Below are 20,400 nucleotides of genomic sequence, written 5' to 3' on the forward strand. Positions count from 1 at the left end.
ATGGAATTCTGTCAGTTGTTACTGATTGTGGCTCTTATAAAGGATTGTATATTTTAAAATTCACTTAATGTAGACTCTCCTGATTAAGACTGTATTAAAATTCACACAGGGATAGGAACTAAGTAAGAGTATTTTCAAGAAAGCATTTGCTGCAAAATTCACAGGATAAATGTAACTATAAAAAGAATATTAAAATGTCTGAGAAAAATGTCTTTTCTGAGAACCCCAACTCTTACTAAAATAGATATGCTAATCCCAATACTTTTCTCTATTGATTTGAGCAGCATTCTTGAGGGACTCCATTAAGCTGCATTTTGTTGGCCGAATCTGAGTCATGCAAATAATAAACATGCATTACCTTTAAAAAAGTACCCTATAATTAGAATGGTCACCAATTCAAACTGATCTTTCTTATAACTGGTATGAATTAGTGGGGCTTTTATAGTATTCCCAGTCACTGTCAATGTAATACAAAATGATGTAAAATTACTTCTCCTATTCCTTTAGTGATACCATTGAGAACATTAGACCAACTGGAAAGAAGATTTTACTTCGGGAGTTGCATTCTTTTTCTCTGGTATATTATCGGAACTCTGCTTTTACTTTTTTTTTTTTAATTGATGACTTGTCGCCTTGCCTTTTTATCATCGAGGAAAATGAAACATAGACAAACATGTAGCTCAAATGCAGCTCTGAAACTGAATAAGGTAGCAACCTATTATTAAATGTAGAGCAGACTAAACACTTTTTAAAAGAAGAATCAGGTTTCAGGCTTTAGCTTTGTGCTTGTCATTTGGACTTTGGAATAATCATACTTGCTGGGGCTGAAGCATTTGATGCTAGGCAGACTATGGACTGTAGTGAGTTTCTTTTTTTTCCTCTAACAGTTGTAGCCATATACTTGTGGTCCTTCCCAGATGTAGTGGGGTGCAGGATTTCTGGTCACATAGCTGAGGGGTGAAATTCTAAACCATAATGTCAAGCTTGTGGCACTCTCAGGTAGATATACAAGCAGGGTCTCTGCATGGCAAGAATCGTCTACCTAGCTGCTTACAGAAGCAGAAATTCCATGAAAAGGTACTCCTTTTTTCAAGGCACAGACTCACCATTCCAGGAAGGGAGCCAGATATTGAAATATGACAAATTTTACAAGGGATTTTTTATTTAATCCCTTTTGGTGCCAGTCTTGTCCAAGTGTTAAAGAAATCTTAAGGACATATAATACAGACAGGTAAAAGTGGCTAGGATGCCTTACTTGCCCGGGTCCCAGCTGTTTGGGTGTCCTGAGAAAGTGTTGTGCTCTTGCAAAGTCCCTGGGAGAAAGCAGCCTGTGGGCGTTTATGCAGGGACAATTCAGATTTGCAAAGGTAGTAACAACAAAGTACTTTCAACTCAAGTAAAGCCCAAACTCAAAAGTTATTAACTTTGAGTTTAGTTTGAGATTTGGGGTTATTTCTTTCTCGCATTCAGATGGTCTCACTCAAGTGGAAACACTGAAAGAAAGGTGAGCAGAAGTCCTCCAGTGAGCATGTCGGCTCTGAGTTCCCACTGGAGCCAGCTCCTGGAAGTCCTTCGAGTGTGGCCTGTTACTCCTGAACACACCTTAGATATTATCCACCAACGGAGCACCAGCCACTGTTACTCATGACATAGAAATTGCTGCTGCCGTAGCTGGTGCATGCCCTTGGTTCTAAAGAAGGTGTGGTTTATCAGAACTTTAATTTATGGCCATGGATATTACTCACCTACTTCAGATCTAATTTCAGCTGGAATACTTACTTGACAAAGCATTCGTGTGGCTGAGAAACTGACTCTTTTATTTAAGCTGCTGATAGATTTAGCTGTCCCCTTTTTGAAGATTTGCACATTTCCTGGCTTACTTGGAACTGGTACCATGTGGGATCAAAGACAGCTAGAGACCTTGTATTAATTCTATAAATGTTAAAATAAAAGTTAAGCTCCATTTTCTGGTTCCTGTTGTAACTGGAAAGAATAGCTCATTCACAAGAAGAAAATGAATTAAAAATTAGGAACAGCATGCCTTATCTCTTCCAAATGTGGATATAGATACCGGTTTTGCTTTTCCCTCATTATATCACACAGCAAAGAAAGTCACCTTTCATAACAACGCTGTGACCTCCTCCATCTGGGTCTTCTGCTCTAGAGATAGGAGGGAACCAACTCTCTTTAGGGCCCATGGCTCCCCTTGCTTCATACCTTTTGTTTCCCTGTTGCTGCACAGAGGCTCATGGTGGTGGAAGTTGCCTGTACTATCCCTATGCCATGTTCCTTCCACCTCCTTTGCTGATGTATGTGTGTATATGTGCACATGCTGGAATCCTGGGATAATTTTGCTGAGGGAAGACAGAAGACATTTCTCAACTTTCTTGGGGCTTGGCCTCCAAATGCCTGTCTGAATTCAGTTTGATGGCCCATCTCATGAACTCATCTCAGAGTTCAGGAGTCATATGGATCCTGCTAGGATGACTGTTCTCTCTACCTGGAATCATGGTCCTCAACTTGTAAATCTCCAATAGAGAAATACAGAGGAACAGAAGAAAAATTAAAACCTGGCAAACTAAATTCCTATTGATGACGAATGATCTAATACTTAAGTTCCGTCCTGTGTTGTTTTCTCAGGTTTTTTATTCACAAGATGGCCTGCGAGATAGTAGAAGGTCTGTAGGATTGTAACATGGTTCTATTATAGGAGGGATCTAGTGATTCCAAGATACTTTAAAAGAACCAGGGATGGTTAGGATTGTCAATTACCGATACAATTATGTGACTCAGTTTCTAAATAGGGCCTGGGGCGAGTTTTAGTTTCCTCATAAGTAGAAGGGGGAAATGATTTTTTTTACCAAATGTTGGTGTAAAAATTAATGAGATGGCGCATCATACAAAGCACTTAGCACTATCTCTGACAATAAGCACCCAATAAATGGAAGAATATGTACACACACACATACACACACCTTTATTTCCACTGTCAGGTCTTGTCTATTTACACCTTCTGTTCAGGAAACTTCTTTATCTGTCTATCTGGCCTTTACTTCTGGCCTAATTTCCAGTGTCTAGCCAGCTGTTCCAGATGTTGCCATTAAGCTGTCCTTTAAATGGTCATGTTTCTTTGATCTACTGACAGTGACTTTTGAAGAGAACCCATTACGGTGGTGATTTTAGGATTCACAGAACCATGTAACTTTAGAACTTTATTTGAAAGATGAGGAATATGAGGTCCAGAGAATGTAGGTAATTTCCTCCAAATCACACAGTTCTCAAGTCTAGATTTCTGGGTTGTCAGCATTGTCTTTTACATACGTAAGAGTCCTTCAGACCCAGAGGAGAGTCTGGGCAAAGCACAGGATTTAGATTGAGAAGGGGTTATGTTTGAACATAAAAGAGGACTTAATAGTGATAAAATGTTTGCAAATTGTGACCTTATGCAAGGTACTTACCTCTCCATTTCTAAAATAATGTGCACCTACTTGCCTTGTAGGATCTTGTGAGATCTAGATTCTAGACAGCGTAGGTGAAAATGTTTGTAAGCTGCAAAATGCTCACAAATACTAATTTTTCTTTTATAAGCATCTAACACACTATATACGTATATGTGTATATATACATATACGTGTTATATGTGTATCGGGACATAGGTGTATATGTGTGAATCTTAATAAATTAATGTGCTAATAAAACCATTTTCAATCAAACCCAACTTTTGCATGGCTTTTATCTGTAATGTCCATTTATGACCATCTGCGGTAGGCTTTCTGTATACTTCGAAAGAGAGCTCAGTATCTTGGAGGTTGGGCTAAAAATGGGAAAGAATGCAGAAGGGGATTTTTGCTGCCTTGAAATCCAAGTCAACAAGCTGGGTGCTTAACAGGTAGAAAAGCCCCTTGCCATAGGGCATCAGGAGACCTTGCCCTAGAAGGGCTGAATATATGGGGATATCAAGCTGTTTTCAGCTTCATGAATATTAAGCTATTTCTTTGAATCTCAATGGATGATTTACTGCTCTCTGTATGAATTAGGAAAGTAAATACGATTCTAGTTTCTTGTCATACAGGAATTTATAAAGAGTGTGCAGAAATGGCACATTCATTTCAACTTGAGGGCACTCTTCAGTTGCTTGGTGGTGAGGCATTTGAGAACTAAACAGAAAGAGATTTAGGGACTGAGTGTGGGTCAAGACAGACAAGTGCCATCATCATTCTAGCAGTGTGTGTGTTGTCGGCTTAGGTGGGAACAATACATGTGCATATTGGAAAGGGTAGCAGGGCCTTGCTTATAATCCTGGTGTCATCACATCTACCTGGGAGACCTTGAACAAGACTCTGAATCACCCAGGACTTTCATTTTCCTCATTTACAAAATAATTAGCATGGCCATCTTCTGTTTCCGAGAAAGGGACAGTGTACAGTTTTATTCATGTCAACTCCAGGACATCTTTACCAGAGAAGATGACTGTCCTTAGTGGTTACAAAAGTATAATTCTACCCTATTTACCTTCTAGGCTTTTGTGAGATCTAGATTATAGAGAATGTGTGTGAAACCATTGTGTAAACTGCAAAGGCTACATAAATATTAAGCCGCAAATAGTGGCTTCAGATCCTCAAGTTTCCTAAGTAGTATGCTTGCTAGACAGTCAACAATATGAAAAAAATTCTATTCCTTTTAAAGAGTTTTCTCAGAACATTCCTTTGGCTATAGCAAAGGAAAATAAAATTAATAATTATATTTTTAATGGATGAAAGCTGAATGTGTTTGACTTGGAAACTTTCATCATCCTCTGTGACTCTCAAAATGAGAGAGAGAATTGCTGTATTTTCCTTTTCCATTAAGAGAAAGGAATTAATGTGCTTGTTTGTTTCTTTTTGTTTGATATAAACATTTACAAAACCTTTTTTTTTTTCCTCCCAGCCCCCTGAAATCAAGCTTAACATTGGCTCAGCAGATTTTTTTTGGCCTGGTTTTAGCTAAATCATTCTTTTTTCCTGTTTAGAAAAAAAAAAAAGTCATTCCACACATTGCGATGTGTATTTAAGTGATGGGGACCCCAGAAAGTTGATGGGGGAAGTTTAAAAAACCCTCACATATGCAGCCTTTTATACATTGTATTCCTCCTGTGAGATTTGTGGTTTTATTTTCTTTCATATTGTCATCTTACTTAAAAGGGTGGAAGATTATGGATGACCAGTTCGCATCTTAATCAAGGCGAGGGGAAGGGATTCGTGAATTGAGCTCATGCTTACCCCTGGCTTTTGAGGAAAAGAACCCATGTATGATCACTCGGTCTCTGTTTTCAGATCAGACTCCGACCCCAACGAGATTCCTGAAGAACTGTGAGGAAGTGGGGCTCTTCAATGAGCTGGACTGCTCCCTTGAGCATGAGTTCAGGAAGGCTCAGGAGGAGGAGAGCAGCAAGCGGGTAGGTTTGCTTGAATGGACTCCTTGGCAGGTGCCTCCCCTAACCCCTGTGAGAATCTTCTGTGTGGGAACTTTGTTGGCACTGCAGATTGTGTGGATGTGGCCCTAAAAAAGCATTTTATCCATTTGCAAGTATTTGTCTAATTTTTTTTTTTAAAAGGATGAATCCCTGATTGTGGTAGAATCTATCGTGGCAGAAACAGACATCTGAAATAGGAAATTCAAGCAAAAAACCCCCCCCAAAACAAAACACCTGATTCTTGAACCTTGAGTTGGATAACTCACAGACTCTCTGTATTCAAAACTAGTTGTTTTACTTTGCTAAATATTTAGTAGGTAGCCTTACATGGGTGTTGCATGCAGAAGACAAGAGTCAAAGAATAATTGTAGCAGTAGGAGAGGGGGTTTCATCTGATTTTGTCCCAGGTTCTCACTGTCCGATTTCCATAATCTTCCCGGTAGACCTCCACCAGTTTGAGTTACTTCCCATTTGTATTATTGAACATCTGTTATTGTTGAGACAAATGGTTTAAATATACATGTGGATTATTTGTTCTTACAAATGTAGAAAATCCACTTTATGCATGCCTCCAGAATATATTCAGTTTCTTGTAATGTTATGCTTGCATTTTAAAAATCACTTTGCAAGATTAAGGAAAGGAAACGGAGTCACAAGTAAATGTGATAATGAAGCTCTTTAGCATTTTTTCCATTGTTACGATAGAGCATTATTGAATGCCCACAATGTACCAAACAACAAATTAGACACATTCCATGAACAGAGACTTAAAATGTGGAAGTGGGTTAAAAGGAAGGGCTGGCTAGGTTGTAATGGATTCTGAAGGTCCAGCTGTTCCATCGGAGAGGATATTTTAAAGGCTCTGATATTTCAAAACCTTTGAATTCTCCTCTACGTGAAATTATAATAATCCCCCTCTACCAGATTTTTCATGTCACATTCTCACATTAAAACAGTCAAGGGCTTGCACTGAGTCTGTGCTGCTTTCAGAAGAATCATCATAATTGGTGGATACAAGAGAGGTATAAAATCGCAGTCAGCTCATTTTATTTATGTATAATTAATTTACACAACCACTTTCCCCACCCCTCAAGTGACATGAAAGGCTTTCCGCCCCCCACTTTTAAAATGAATACTTTTTTAGCACTTATTTGCCAGGCATTGTTCTGGGCACTTAAAAATTTAACCCCCCCCCCCAAAAAAAAGGAAGAACACATACATTCTTTATTTCACTGCAATAGAAACGTATTTTTTCAAAAATGAAAATTACAAGGGCGAAGAAGAACCAAAACGTCTAGTAAATTTCCTCTGTTTTGAGTTCGACATTTAGCTCTCCTGGTAAATGTGGCATCTGTGAAAAAACTGAAGGATTATAAATTCGTTCATTCCTCAAGATAGTCAAGGTTGGCTTCTTAGATTAAACTGAACTGTAAGAAAGGTGTATGCTAGTTCCTATTGGTTTATATTGTCTTCATTTCTGAGAGAATGGTTTTAACTGAAGTATGTGTCCTTGATTTTCCTACAGACATTTACCAAGGACAGCTTTAGGAAACCCCATGGTAGGGGTGTGGTTTTAGATGTTCTCCTTTACGTAGTACTCATGATCTCCTATATGAAGCCCCATGGGAGGAAATTCTTGCAGATCTGAATTCCAGGAAATCGTTTGCTTCCCCTAAGGAACTGAAATATTTTCTCTGTGTGGACAGGAGAATCATGTAACTGGTTCTGTTTCTCTTTTCGCTTTGACTGCTCGGTTAACAGAAAGCCAAGTTTACTGCTTAACTTTGAGAACTTTTTAGAACACTGTGATGAACATATTTTACTTCCCTCCAGACTAGACTTTCAGTTCTAGTTTATATTTCCTCTGGTCCTGATTTTTTTAATTTAAAAAACATTTTTATGCTATACATTTTTTTCTGAATTACTTTTGAGTCCTTGTTGAGAAAGAGTATAAATAAACTTTATAAATTAAAATAATCAGGCAAGCAACTTTGAGAAAAAGGACAATTGCAGTTGTAGAAATACATATTTTAAATACATATTTAAAATATTTTTAAAAAGTGTCTTTGAATCTTGCTTTTGTTTTTTATTTTTTTAATTTAAATTTTAGTTAATATACAGTGCAATATTGGTTTCTGAAGTAGAATTCAGTGATTTATAACTTACATACAACACCCAGTGCTCATTACAAGTGCCCTCCTTAATACCCATCCCCCATCTAGCCCATCCCCCAACCACCTCCCTCCCTCAACCCTCAGCCTGTTCTCCATCGTTGAGAGTCTCTTACAGTTTGTTTCCCTCTCTCCCTTTTTTCTTCTCCCCCTTTCCATATATTCATCTCCTTTCTTTCTTAAATTCCACATATGAGTGAGATTGTATTGTATTTGTCTCTCTCTGACTGATTTATTTCACTTAGCATAATATTCTAGTTCCATCCATGTTGTTGCTAATGGCAAAATGTCATTCTTTTTGATGGCTGAGTGATATTCCATAAGATATATAAAATATATTTATGTAATATATAAATTTTATATAAATACACATACACACACACACACCACATCTTCTTTATCCATTCATCAGTTGATGGACACTTGGGCTCTCCCCATAGTTTGGCTATTGTTGATAATGCTGCTATAAACATCAGGGTACACATACCCCTTCGAATCTGTATTTTTGTATCCTGTGGGTAAATACCTAGTAGTGCAATTGCTGGATCGTAGGGTAGTTCTATTTTTAACTTTTTAGGAACCTCCATACTGTTCTCCAGAGTGGCTGCACCAGTTTGCATTCCCATCAACTGTGCAAGAGGGTTCCCCTTTCTCCACATCCTTGCCAACATGTTGTTTCTTGTGTTGTTGTTAATTTTAGCCTGAATGTTGCTTTTAGCCATGTGCTAGTTTTGTGATGGGTATTTGGGTGGGGAATTCTATAGCCAGCTTCCCTCGTGGTTTTGGGTTGGGCGTCTCAGGAGATCACCTTCTCAGACTCCAACTTTACTTGCACGCACTAAAAGCTGGACAGCATTCAGGCTGTTGAGGTAGCCTCTTCCCTTGCCTCTTTTTTTTTTTTTTTAAAGATTTTATTTATTTATTTGACAGAGAGAGACACAGCGAGAGAGGGAACACAAGCGGGAGGGTGGGAGAGGGAGAAGCGGGCTTCCCGCCCAGCAGGGACCCCGATGCGGGGCTCCATCCCAGGACCCTGGGATCATGGCCTGAACCGAAGGCAGATGCTTAACGACTGAGCTACCCAGGCGCCTCCTACCTTACCTCTTTTAAACCAGAGCAGCCAAATCCAGCCTTGGGTGGCCATAGCTTCTTGAGACCTAATGCACGATGACTTCTCCAGCAGCCAGATGGGCTGTGTTGGTGGCTTCTGCCTAGCATTTCTTTGGAAGCCACAAGTGGGTAAATGAAAGGTGGGAGATACTCTCCAATCTACCAGCATACTTTTCTCCAAACTTTTGACCACATTTCTCCAGCTACCAACATCCCTGGCACACTGCCACCCCCTGCTCCTGCTTCCTTTATTCATCCCCTACTTGAAAAGTAGGAATATAAGCTCTCTCTATTCAATGCATACCTTATTATTATTGAATGTTATCTTCTTCCTTCCCTCCTTTCGCTCTGCATTCAGATAATTATTTCTTTTTAATTCTACAGCTCCAACTTTCTTCTAATTTCTTTTCCTCTGAGTCTAAGTACTTTATACAAAAAAAAATCAGAAAAATTGGGCCGGTCCTTCCCTCCACCTTTAACTTTCTAGCTGCAGTTTGGTCTGGAAAATTCTATTCAGGAGCAAATAGAGAATTGATCCTCACTTAGCTCGTTCGGCTATCCATTGGGGAAAATTCTGTTCTGTGGACTTACCTCTAATGCTGACACCCCCAGCTCCTGCTTCATTTATTCACCCGCTGCTTGAAAAGTAGGAATACAAGCTCTTTATTCAGTACACCCCAATGTATGTATAGACTGAGGACAGACATCCCAATGTATGTACAGACTGAGGACAGACATCCCAATGTATGTACAGACTGAGGACAGACATCCCAATGTATGTACGGACTGAGGGCAGACATCCCAATGTATGTACAGACTGAGGACAGACATCCCAATGTATGTACGGACTGAGGGCAGACATCCCAATGTATGTACAGACTGAGGACAGACATCCCCATGTATGTACAGACTGAGGACGGGCTAGAGGCAGGTCACGATAATGGAAAAAGCCCCAATATCTCAGTCTTCCACAGAAATATGAGCTCGTGGTTTAATAAGACACGTTTTTCCCTTCCGTCACTAGCAGGCCTCACAAATCTCAGTTTGCCTACAGCTTAGAAGTCAGGCTGGCCCATGTCCTGAAACAGGTGGGAAACTTGTGTTCATCATTTATTCATTCAGTAAATATTTTCGAGCGCTCATCATGTGCCAGGCATTGTCTGAGGCATTGATGAATATATTGTGGACTGAAGCTCATTAAAAACAAAACCCTGCCTTTAGGTAGCTTACTTCTCGTGGGCAAGACAATAAGCAAGTAAAAACCATGAAACATGTAACACGTCAGAAGGTGATGCATGGTCTAGCAGGGAAGGGGCAGAGGCAGTGCTGGGGGGAGGGGTGGTCAGGGAGGACATTGGTAGTAAGTGGACATGCAGCAGAGGCTGGAAGGAAGAAAACAGAGCTCTGTGTCAGAGCAGGTGTACGTCAGGAAGAAGAGTGTTCCAAGTGCAGAGAGTAATAAGTGCCAAGCCCTAGGGCTGCAGGATGCTCTGTGGGTCAGAGGAATCACAAAGAGGAGGGTTTGTAATAATGCTAAAGAGTGGGCCCGGGAGGGCAGAGTCCGGAAGGCCTGCAGCCTTCAGATTTTCCTGAGTGAGATGGGGAACCATAAACAGTTTCAAGCAGAGGAGTGATAGAATCTGATGTAAATATATTAGAGAGTTCACTTTGGCTGCTGCGTTGAAAGTAAATTGTTGGGGGACAGTAGCAGAGAGAGACCAGTTCCAGAGGCTAATGGAAGAATTAGGATAGATTGGTCCAAGGTGGAGATGGACATGGTGGTTACATTCTGGGTCTCTTTTGAAGATAGAACCAACAGGATTTACTGATGAATTAGATCTGGGGAGTAATAGAAAGGATGGAATCAAGAGTGCACCAGGTATTTGGCCTAAGCGACTAGAAGGTTGGAGCTGCCTGTGGGAGGAGCAGGTTTGAGGGGAAAACTGTGGAGACAGTTTTTCTACTTACATGGAGATATGGAGTGGGCATATGGATATAATGGTCTGTAATTCAGGAAGAGGTGACCCGTCTGAAGATACAGATTTGGGAGTCACTGGCCTATAGGTGGTGTTTAAATACATGAGACTTGATGGAATCATCTGGGCCTGGAATGAATGGAGATGAAGTTGGAAAGAGGTCTGAGCATGGAACTTGGCAGACTCCTCCAGAACCTCGAAGACAAGAGTATTCAGCTCTCCTCAGTGGCCAGAGATGACACAGAAGACCCTGAGGCATGAAGAATCAAGTCAAGCATGGGGACGCTAGTAGTAATGCTCAGCGGACTTCAATAACCAGCAGTCAGCATGCCGATTTCATGTTCCACGTCAGTGGAAAAAAACAGAAACAAAGACAAAAAGATTTTTAAAAAGAGACAAAGAAAGAGGAAGGTGAATTGATCTTTTACATTTGATTTTTTAAAAAATGGAATAATGCTTGTCCAGGAAGTGGGATATAGCTCCATCATATGACAGCAATTGTGTGGGAGTGTGTGTGTGTGTGTCTGTGTCTGTGTGTAAGAAAGGAAGGGCAGTTGAGAGGACGAGAAATGAACTCCTTTGTCTTGCTGAGAGAAATATAACATTACAGCCTAACGTGGTTAAGGACCCTGAGGATGAAAAGCACGGTGTGTAAGTGCTGAGCGTTGCTCTTCTCCCATAGGACCTAAATTTGACTCGTTATGCTGATGGAGCAATAGCAAATGAGGACATTTCCATGCTCTAGAATTCCTACCCAAATGATGAAAAGTGCAGTCTATTCCCAGAGGGTACTGACTGTTGAACACATGGGAACAAGGGACAGGCTACAATCTTAAGATCTTGGATCCCAGCTCAGTAGGAGTCACGGAACAGGGCATGGCCAGGTCAGTCTCAGCTCAGAAATGTAGGCTGCTCAATCTGATTAAACTCTGTACCTGGAAATCATGTTACTCGACACCACCAGTGACTCGGGGAGAGAGGGTGCAGAGAGGCAGGCCCTCTGCCTTCATACACAGTCTAGCTCCATCAGGCCCTAGCTGGCATGGCCGTCCTCTGGGGAAGGCATGAGCGACCGGCCGCTGAATGGGAAAGGAAAGATACAAAAGATAGGGAGTGGAGCAAACTCGCAACAGCTGCTCTTGTTAGCGTGTGGCCTCTACAACATTTGCATAAAACAGTCCCTCCCTCTTGCAGAAGTCTGGAGAAAAAGACTCTCCGAAACCTGAAAACTTGATTTTATTCTGCTTTTGAAAATGTCATCATGTTTGCTAAATCCTGGGAGATGAAACGATAAACTGGTTTTGATCTTTGCATGTTTTGTTTTGTTTTGTTTTGTTTTTGATCAGCATGACTGAAAGGAAACACCCACTCGCAATGCTAGAAGAGATAACAATCTATTTCTTCCCCCATCCCAATGACTGGAAAACCTAACCTTTATCTTACAAGGATTATTTTTGTCCTCCCATCTCAGGATGCGACAAATGTAAAGCTTTTTTTTTTTTTTTCCCCAGCTTTCTCCTTCTAGGTTTACATTATGCCCTCAGCTTGAGTGGACTTTGACACTGGGAAGAGAAGTTGGCTTGGTCTTTGCATCCCACTTATGGGAATGACTAAACCAGTGGAAAAGACCAGAAGCTATTGCATGTGTTTTAGTTTCTGGAATTTAGGGTTAATGTGTACAGTCTTACCAGAGATTATGAAGAGTTGCTATCCACTGCCATATGTCAGTGAATCAAGATGTGATCTGAGGCTCTGCCTCAATTTTAAAATGGAGTGGGAAATAAAAACTCATAGGGTTTTTTTGGGGCGGGACACCTGGGTGGCTCAGTTGGATAAGCAGCTGGCTCTTGGTTTTGGCTCAGGTCATGATCTCATGGTCTTGGGATCAAGCCCTGCATCAGGCTTCCTGCTCAGCGGCGAGTTTGCTTGAGGATTCTCTCTCTCTCCCTCTGCCCCTCCCCTGGTCACCTTCTCTCTCTCTCTCTCTCTCTAATAGTAAATCTAAAAAACTCATGGGGGTTTTTTGCTTTATTTAAAATTTTTTTTGGTGGAAAGTCAGGGTATCCTCTAAGTGGCAAAATGCATGGTCTATTGCCTTGCAAAGAATGAGCACCTTAGATCAAGTATATTTGATGTGGATGATGAAGGAAGGCAGGTGGTTTGGAGGAATACTGACCAAGAGGGGTACCAGGGGTTTGGTCATCTTCTCCCTTGGAGAATTTGTATGTTTGGATAATTTGGATTCAAATGGATGAGTCCTCACAACCTAACTTTCACACTGAGGAAAAAAATATGTTATCTCTTAAAGCTGAGGATCTAATCTCTAAAGCTAAATTATGTGGCAGTTCATGGCTCTGCCTCCAACCAGTGTTCTAATCAGAATTAAAAGGGGGTTGTGGCATTGGTGGGAATCGCAGATAAATGTCTCAGCCTGTGAGTGGCAGGTTGTATTGTTCTGAGTTCAGTATTAAGTGTTTAAGTTTTTTTGTCATAGGTCTTATTGATATCTGCTATCCCATGACGTGTGTCCTGGCAAGCTAGAGGTCTTTGCCTGATGTCTTTTGGAGAACCAATCATAAGGCTTCCAGAGGCTAAAGTTTGAATGAGGGAGGGTTTGCACTCGTTCCGTGCTGTGACGAGTGGTCTCATATGAGGTACTTATGTTTCCACTTGAAGCTACAGAGTGGGAGAGATTGGGAGGCTCAGACCCTGTTTAAGATACAACAGGAAGGGTACTAGAGAGAACTGGGCATTGATTTTGAGAACCGCTACTTGTGTTGGGAACATTGCGGAATAAAATAGTATTTTCTTACACCAGTATTTCCTGTTCATTTGTGACAGGATACAGCAATGATCTAAGTACTTAAATATTCATGAAGTATATTCAGGCCCATGCATGACATTTTGAACATGTTATTAATGATCATTTGATTTTGGTCCCTTTAGTTCACAGGGAATAATTACAGGTGATTATACCAGTGCTATGTTCCCCACTGAAGTGCAGAGGGATAAACTATCAAGAGAGACAGTGTTGCTAGGCCCTCACTATGGAGGGCCAGTGGTAGGGCTTTTCTCCTACGTCCCTGTTTTGTCTCTGCCTCCTTGTCTGTTGGCTTTATCCACTCCCGGGTAGTTTCTGTTTACATCTTCTCTTCAGAAAACTCATAAATTCTGACTACATAACAATCAGCTCCACTGGACGATTCCTTCAACTATATTCTATTCTTCAGACTTGAATATTAGCCTCTAATCTCCAGTTGCTATCCACATTCTCATCTAATACACCTCTGCTACTCCCAACTGCCCCCAAACTGTGCTCAGAGCTTCCTCGTGACAAGTCGCTGCCCAGTCTAGTCAGAGGCGTGTTTCACCTACCGCAGGAGTCAGCTCTGCCTTCCCACCCTCCTTTGCCCCCTTCACTGGGTCCCAGCAACTTTCTAAGGAAAGAGACTTCCTACCTTCCCTTTATTTTCCCTTTCTGTCCCCTCAAGTCTAGACTATCATCACTTCCTCCTGGGTTATTGCTGCAAATTCCAAGAAAGTTTTGGAATGCTAATCTAACTTTAATGAAATACCTAGCATTAAGTCTTGCAACATTGAATGCATTTTTTTAATACATAAAAAGTAACCAAAATGTTTACAAGTCAAAAAAATTGTTCTTGCAGCTCTTCTACTTCTGACTTGTAGTTAAGTTCAAAGTCCCTCCAGATACTGTCATTGTTAAGAGGGAGAGGGGTTGGTGTGGGATGTCAGAGGTGTAGAAAGGAGTGCGTTGGGAGCTGTCAAACGTAGTCTTGATTCTATGACGTTCCGTGCATGGAATGCTTCTAAAAGGACAAAAGCAGGGATGGGGAAGCTCTGAAGGGATGATGAAAGGACACCCAAAATAGCCCAAAACACAGTGGAGTCCCAAAGCTCCCCAGGCACTACCATCAGCCCAGACTTGGCCTGTGAGGACCACTTGTTTGGCCTGTCTTCCCATCAGGCGGCCTTCCTGTAGCTGAAAATTAGCCCAATTGAATTATTTGGCTGGGAGGCTCCTCGCTAAAGGGATTATGGGTCTTTAAGCGTCCAGAAAAGGACTGCTTTTCCCAGCAGGAGACTTTCTCAACATGCTGATTTTTCCATTCCAGGTTGGGTTGGGTTGGGTTCTTAGCTAGTTAAAAATCATTCCTTACCTGTCCCGAGGCAGGCAAGCCTGGCTGGGATTTCAGGGTAGGAACCTGGTGGAATCACAACAGGGAATAGATGCTCTCCTCTGAAGGCATCCATTTCCAGCTCTTAGTAGTTCAGGCTCAGCCACCCACCACACAGGCCCCAGGGAGGTGGGTGTGTACCTGGGCACAGGGGGCCTCTGCATTTGCAGAGGAAGCTCATGCTGTCCTCTGGGAGGCCCTGCATTAATGCTCCCAAAGGCAGGCAGGAAAACAGAGCTGATTTCAGGTCTGGATTAAACCAAAATGACTTAAAGATGAAGCTTCCATTCTAGGCAGAAAACAGCGCTCACATTTGGAAAATTGGCCCAAATGTTAGACTCCATGCACATCTGTAGCTAAGAATTACCTACCTGGGCCCCTCGCAGAGATGTGAGAAAAAAAAAAATCGACATTGTAAAAAGAGAATAGGAAAATAATATTATAATAGTTGCAAGAGTCGCTGCCTCCATTGTCTCATAAATCCAGGTGAACGTTAAGTATGGTCCAGAGCAGGTATGGGAATGATTTATTCTGGGAACCCTGCTTCAGCATTTGTGTGCTGTTAAGTTATTTCCATATTGATAAGGCTGAGGCCAGGAAGTGGCATTCCGAGCATTCCTCCCGTCCATATTTCCAGCATGTTGGCTGTCAACTCAAGCCTGTGGTGCAATTACTGATTTTAGCCTCAGAAACCCCTTAAAGGACATTTTCTTTGTTCTTTACCCAACTATCACCAAAGCCCAAAGGCCTAGGAAATAGTGGGGTTCTTTCCCCCTCTTAAATGACTTGTACCACGTTCTTACATTTTTGGGAACTGGCTGTTTTGATGACCCGGAGGGGCTCACCAGCTGGTTGGACTGGAGATGCAATCCAGGCCATTCTCTTCGGTAGCCATGCACAATGTCACCTGCTTGCTCCTTGATTTTTGCCTGGGTGATCCTTGCACCCCAAATATGACGGGATATCAGGCACCGTCTCTTCCAGAACATTGCCGGGCTTCACTTTGTTTTTTGCTTTCTGGGATATTAGAGGCTATTTTTAGCCTGTTTGAACCTATGACTCTTCTGTGTGATGAGCCCAGTTGTCTCATTTGGCTCTAGAGTGAAATGGAATGCTGGGAGACTTTACCCTTAGCATCTCCTCTGGGCACGAATTCTTCTAACAAGATGCACTCGCATTGGCAAAATCAGACTGTTGCGTATGTCGGTGATATTTTGACCTTTGCCCTGAAGGCGAATGTGAGCTGTTTCATTTGACAGTGTTGGAGCTAGAAGAAGGGATAGTCCCACCTGCAAGCTCTCCCTTCATTGTCTGGCACTGTGGGGGTGTCCCCAGTTCTCTCCATGGAGTGGGGGTGAACCTCACATTTTGAATTTAGTGTGGCTGCAGGCACAGCCGTCCCTGGGATCTGAGTGATGTGCAGAGCACACTATCTGTTACATGAAAACTTTGAAAGTTGATCACGGTGCTGTCTGAACCCCGCCTTTTCTGTGGCTTTATGTTTGGGTGGGGGGCTTATTTGGGCTCTGTAAGCAGTCAGATCCCCAAAGAAGAAAAGCAGTCGTGTTCCGTGTGGATGTCAGGTTGATTGACTACAGATGATGCAGCACCGGGCATTGTGAATCAAAGCTGCTCTCAGAGAACCCATCCCCTGCCTGGCTTCTTCTGCTAAGATTTGTGATGCACAGAGCTTAGGAACTTTCCCAGAGGATTTACGAACGTGAGGCTTTTGTCGGATTTGTTGGCACGGCGGGCCCAGGCTTCCTGTCCTTCCAGGGTAAGCCTGGCATCTGCAGTGCTCTAGAATGTAGTATTGTTGTATGGTCTGCCAAAGTGTGCTGTGTAGTGTGGTGGCCATGTGCTGCTGGTCCACCTGAAAATGGCCTCCCAACATTTCCAGTGCTATTCGTAACAGCCCAGGCGTGGGTGGTGGAGAAGTAATGAATTCAGGACGGGGGCAAGAAATCCCGACTCCGTTCCATCACTCTCTAAAAGTCATGCATGACTTCATTTTCTCAGTGCTAAACTGGGCCTTTTGAAAACTTTGGAATTATACACACACACACACACACACACACACACACACACACACACACACAGTTTGAATATAAAGATCTGGAGAACAAAAAATTAAAATTAAAATTAAAGCTCATTCTAGGTAGGTGGTGTTAGATGCACACGTCACTAGAGCATCTAATCTCACCTTGAACATTCTTTCTGATGTTGATTAAAATAAGTGGTCATAAAAGGGTCCTGAGGACAGATACTTAAACTCCACATCTACAGAGACAGCACTGCAGCAGGGACATTGCTTCCTGAAGGAGCATCTCTTTCCTGCACAATGGGGTAGGGAGCATAGTTTTTTGTTCCAGATCTCTGCTAGACTTTTTTGTCTTCATTTGTATCATAATCACACATACATGCATGCTTGTTTTAGACAAAGTGAGCAACCCAGGCTTTGTGAATAATGCCTCATTATTCTGACCAGTAGCTAGAATTGCCTACAAGGTCCAACACCAGCTTTTACAGACATTTAACGTCCAAGTAGAGCTACCTGCTGCCCTCTGATTGTTAGGATGGTGCCACTGATTTGCCCACCTAGTGCGACCGTAAGAGTTGATCGACGATTCGTGGTGACGGATTTGCACAGATCCACACACACACACACACGCCCTTCCTTGGACCCCCTTATAAGCAGAGGCGCATATTGCCAGACAGCTGGCCGGGGCCAGGGGTGCAGGCTGTGATGGCAGGCGAGAGGAGCTGCTCTGACCTCATTAGCGCTCTTCTTCTAATGGAGTGCTTACAGGCACAGACTCGGGCTCCCAGGGCCGCACTCTTGATACAACGGGCTGGTGCATTTTACAGAAAAACAATCTGCTTACCACACCAATGGGACTGTCCAAACACCCTTCTCTTTCCTGAGATTCTATATTTTGCCCCTCCTGAAGTCTATTGCCGTGTGACACAGTCTCACGACGCTACAGCAGACCTGCCTCAATCTCGTGGCTGCAGTTTGTTGTGGTAAAGAGGATTGAGATCTCACGTTTGTGCCTCAGTCACCCCGCACATGGACATGCCAAGCAGTGGTGCCTGGGAAGCTCAGAGAGAACCGGGGGCAGAGGTGTCTGTGATCTCTGTGTACCGATCGGTGTGAGCAGGGAGGGTGTGAATGGTGCTTTGTGTGCCTGGGGGGGAATGGCTTGAAAGGGACTTAGCCACTAAAACACTTTGCTTGGATGCTTTGTGGGATTTATGCAGCTCATCCTCCTGGACTTACTGGCTTTTTATCAAAGAGTAAATACCACTCCAACAGAGCCATGCCCTGTGAGTGTAAGATGGTTGACGCGGTGCAGTTTTCCAACATCCGTTTCTGACTTAGGGCCCTCACATGCTTTGACCCAGTTCCTCCTCCTCCGTTTCGAAGTCACGGCACTTAGTTCCTCATCCCCGCCCAGGGTGTCTGTGGAGACTTTTTCTTTCAAGTCTGCCGCTGAGACCATTTGACATATTAGCCAGCCGGAGAATGAGGTCGGAACCGAGATGACTAATATTTGTATTTGCCTTTCCTTTCCGTACAAGAGAAGAAAGAGACCAACTCTGATTTTTAAAGTGGTCCTCATTTGCTACAGCCCCCTGGCAGAGGTGACCTGCACCGAGTGCCAGATGCCTTTCCCAACAGCTGTTTGGTGATTCCGTGTCACCAGGCTCACTGTAAAATCAGGCATATCCTTTTAATTACCTGTTCATATTTCAGCCGTGCTGAGCTCCATGGCACAGAGAGAGAGGATAAGCCTTCATTGTAATGGATTTTTAGTAAGACTATCTCTGAGATAAGAGTCCTAAATCTTGGCAGTCTCTTTAGAGCACACACTTTGTGATTGCACACAAATTCTTGGCTCCCCAGAGCCATGTTGTAAATGGAGTGCACTGCACAGGGCTGGGTAATAAGATACTGCAGATACATTTGAGAGCAAGGTGCACTTTTGCTTTATTTATGAAGATAGACATGCTGGTTGAGGGCTTAATCACAGCTGATAAATCATTTTAAGAAAGCCTATTAGAACCATATGCTGATTTTTTGCATTAATATAGTGTGTCTGTTTCCAGTCTAATAAGACAGGGTTTTCTCGCATGCTTGCTGTCTCTCTCCAGTGTGGACTATTTATCTGTTTAAGTGGTATCACTTGTGTGGGAGCATTTATCTCTTTAAGAGGTACCATTAATAAAAGAAGGTGAAAGGAAAGGGGGAAGGAAAAATGAGTGAAGGCACCCTTCACACAGTGCCTGTGTGTGTGTGTGCGCGCGCGCCCATGTGCATGTGCGTGCATGCATGTGTGTGTGTATGTGTGTGTGTGTACGGTATTACAAAGGAAGGAGTCAAAAAGCTGAGAACAGGAAACATCTCAATTAGAGTTTTGGAAGACCATGGATTGGTCTTCACTTGGCATAAGGTAGTCATTTCAGCCCAGGTGGTTATAATACTATAGTAAAAGATTATCTGAATATGGGTATGTGTGTGCGTGTGTGCATGCGCGCACACACTGACATTTTGGTTACCTCACTTCTCACCAAGCTAGCAGAGGTCTGCCCCAGGAATAGGTCCCAAGGCTCTTTAATGAGAGCCATATTGGGGCTCCAGCTCCGAGCCAAGTTCTGTTTATCACTAATTGCTGGGGTGCCTTGCAGATCTTTTCTATTATTTCCTGATTATACCCCTGCTCTTTTTATTATCTTGCCAAAATTCAGTCATAATTGCATGATTTATTGTTTATTTATAATCCGTTCTACTGCATCAATTGCTGTACTTAATAGATTTTAAAACAGCAATAGCTTTTACCAAATGACTGGATCTCTTTTACTTTCTACGGAGAAGTCATGTATTTGTGCATCTCACTTGGCATTCTTCAAAGCGCGTCCACGGTACTCCTCCAGAATCCTGTTTCTGACCGTATAAATAAGGGCTGTTTTTTGGTGCACAGAGAGAGCTTGTACGCCAGGAAGATGTTTTAGGAAAGGATGTTAATTTATCCTTTAGGATTACATCCAGGTTGGGTTATATGACTCCTAAGTTTCTTTCCAACTCAGAGTTTCCATGATTCTATGAAAACAGAGTTTAGAGATAGAGAAAGTTGAAAATCCCATTTTATACAAATTTAGAAATAGTGGGGAAATAGAACACCAAATTATTGGAGGTGATGATTAGAAACTAGTAATAGTAAAAATCGCCACCATTCATTGGGTCCCTGCTGTTTGTTGGGCACAGTGCTAGAAGATTTTTTTTTTAAGATTTATCAATCTATTTATTTATTTATTGAGAAAGAGAGAGAGAGAGTGAGGGGAGCAGAAACAGAGGGAGAGGGACAAGCAGACTCCGTACTAAGCGTGAGCCCCATGCAGGGCTCCATCATGACCTGAGCCAAAATCAAGAGTTGAATGCTTAACTGACTGAGCCACCCAGGCGCCCCATGGTGATGTAAGTTTTGTTTATATTA

General features: G+C 42.3%; 1 protein-coding gene across 2 annotated transcripts in view; it reads left to right on the forward strand.

Annotated features, from left to right (window-relative positions):
* The window catches only part of CREB5 (cAMP responsive element binding protein 5), a 411,522-nt gene that overhangs the window by 87,501 nt on the left and 303,621 nt on the right, over window positions 1-20,400 (forward strand). For both annotated transcript variants that reach the window (XM_073899011.1, XM_025873076.2), the window contains one exon: window positions 5,313-5,434. In XM_073899011.1, coding sequence (XP_073755112.1) covers window positions 5,313-5,434 — 122 coding nt within the window. The remainder of the gene's footprint in view (window positions 1-5,312; window positions 5,435-20,400) is intronic.

This window comes from Callorhinus ursinus, unplaced genomic scaffold (genome assembly GCF_003265705.2).
Source record: "Callorhinus ursinus isolate GAN/ISIS: 27379988/994484 unplaced genomic scaffold, GSC_fseal_2.0 scaffold12, whole genome shotgun sequence".
NCBI classification, from domain to species: Eukaryota; Metazoa; Chordata; class Mammalia; order Carnivora; family Otariidae; genus Callorhinus; species Callorhinus ursinus.